Source organism: Bidens hawaiensis, unplaced genomic scaffold (assembly GCF_021521415.1).
Source record: "Bidens hawaiensis isolate Kalapana, Puna unplaced genomic scaffold, B.hawaiensis_p1.1 tig00001692_1, whole genome shotgun sequence".
Taxonomy (NCBI): domain Eukaryota; kingdom Viridiplantae; phylum Streptophyta; class Magnoliopsida; order Asterales; family Asteraceae; genus Bidens; species Bidens hawaiensis.
This window is the reverse complement of record NW_027491096.1, coordinates 965,063-966,765: the sequence shown is the minus strand read 5'-3', so window position 1 is coordinate 966,765 and position 1,703 is coordinate 965,063. Positions and strand designations below refer to the sequence as shown.

The window sequence follows — 1,703 nt, the reverse complement described above, 5'->3', positions numbered from 1 at the left end:
GATTTTTGGACCGTCTTAGCACTTAAAAGCATCCAGTACAAACTAACGACTTTAATAATAATAAAAACATAAACATTGTTCAAAATGTCGAACGGAATTGGTATTACAAAGTTCGAAATTCCAATCTTCCAAAACATAGTTAGCGATTCGACTCAAAAGCCAAAATGAGTGGAACCGGACCGACCGGAACACCCAAACGAATAATCAAAGAAGTAGCTTCATGATCACATGTTTCCTGGGGGTCTTGGCCTTGCTCACAAGTCTCCCAACTTCACCAACCTTTATATCCTCTTCCTTTTAAAGATATATGCCAGTTAAGCAATAATAAAATAAAAATGTCGCCATCCTACCCATGTTTTCATCACATATTATCATGATCAAGTTGCAACCATGATTCATAAATTGTGTTCTTTAATACCATTGAATAACCTCTCTATTTTTTAATATAAATATAAGTCGCGTATAGCACATAACCAATTTTAAATCAGTAACTATAATCACGTATAATACAGTTTAATATAGTGCTTAGACAGATATAGTAAGAGTTAGAAAAAAACGGGTAAACACTTACAAAACCGTCTATTTATATAAATCAATTCGTTATTATATAGATGTGGGAACTCAATTTGGAATCTTTAATATACAATTACCAAATTGCAAAAGTCAAAATCATGAACAATGAGTTGACATTTGAAAACGAAATAAATCAAACAACAACTAGTGAATTTAATAATATTAATTATTAATTATACTAATTTGGAAACTACTATCTAAAAATTCTAACTTGAAATTTATTTCATAAAAAAAAACGATTTTACTAATCAAAGAAACATCCTTTCCCATCACCGTCTTTCATATTTGATGGAAAAAAGAAAAAAGAAAAAAAAAGTCTTACCATCATTCACCACCATGCAAACACCCCATCGCCACCACACCCAACTTCTGCAGATTGAGTTTAACAACCGTATCCGTAAACATCTTGGTATCGTCGACCGTATTCCCTTCGGGTATGTCGACAATGTAAGACTCCAACACAATGGTGTAAACCTTGTCTTCCTTGTTAAACTCGTTAACCGAAGTAACCGAGAGGTAATTGTTCAGCCGGTGCTCTCCGCCGACGACGCGGAAGCTCAGTATGTGCTTCTCGTCGTCGACGAGCTCCAGGCGTTCGGTGCTGGTGGACGCCGGGAGGCCCGAGATGACATTCACTTCTCGGATACTCCCGACGCCACCGTCACCGATCATGCGGCAGCTCTTGATGAAATGCTTGTACCTTTGCGGGTTATCGAAGCGGCGTACTAGGGGCCACACCACGTGGGCGGGCGCATCGATGCGCTGCGTGATCAGAGATGTGCATGTGTTTGGCATTTTGTCGAACATGTGGTAGCCATCAATTAATGGTTGTAGCTGCGAGTATTCCTCTGGGGTCAGCCCTTGTGGGATTGAGTTACAATCCATATTATATTTTCAACAACTAACTAGAATCAACAATTTGGGTGAATCATGAGGTGTTGGGTTTTGCTGAATTTAGGGCTAGATTAAGATTTTTTTTTTTTTCTAATGAATTATGAAAGGGAGAGGAGAGAGGTTGGTGGACAATGGCACATGAACCATGGAGGTGGAGGCTTTCTTTTATGAATTTCATAAAAGTTTGAGGGCAGTCTTTGAAGGTGTTGGTTATTGGTCCTTTGGATTCAACCAAA

General features: G+C 38.3%; 1 protein-coding gene across 1 annotated transcript; it reads right to left on the bottom strand.

Annotated features, from left to right (window-relative positions):
• Positions 1 to 897: 897 nt before the first annotated feature.
• On the bottom strand, positions 898 to 1,458 carry LOC143594025 (abscisic acid receptor PYL2-like). The gene has a single exon (XM_077073453.1). The coding sequence runs from the start codon at positions 1,456 to 1,458 to the stop codon at positions 898 to 900; it is 561 nt and encodes a 186-aa protein (XP_076929568.1).
• Positions 1,459 to 1,703: the final 245 nt, after the last annotated feature.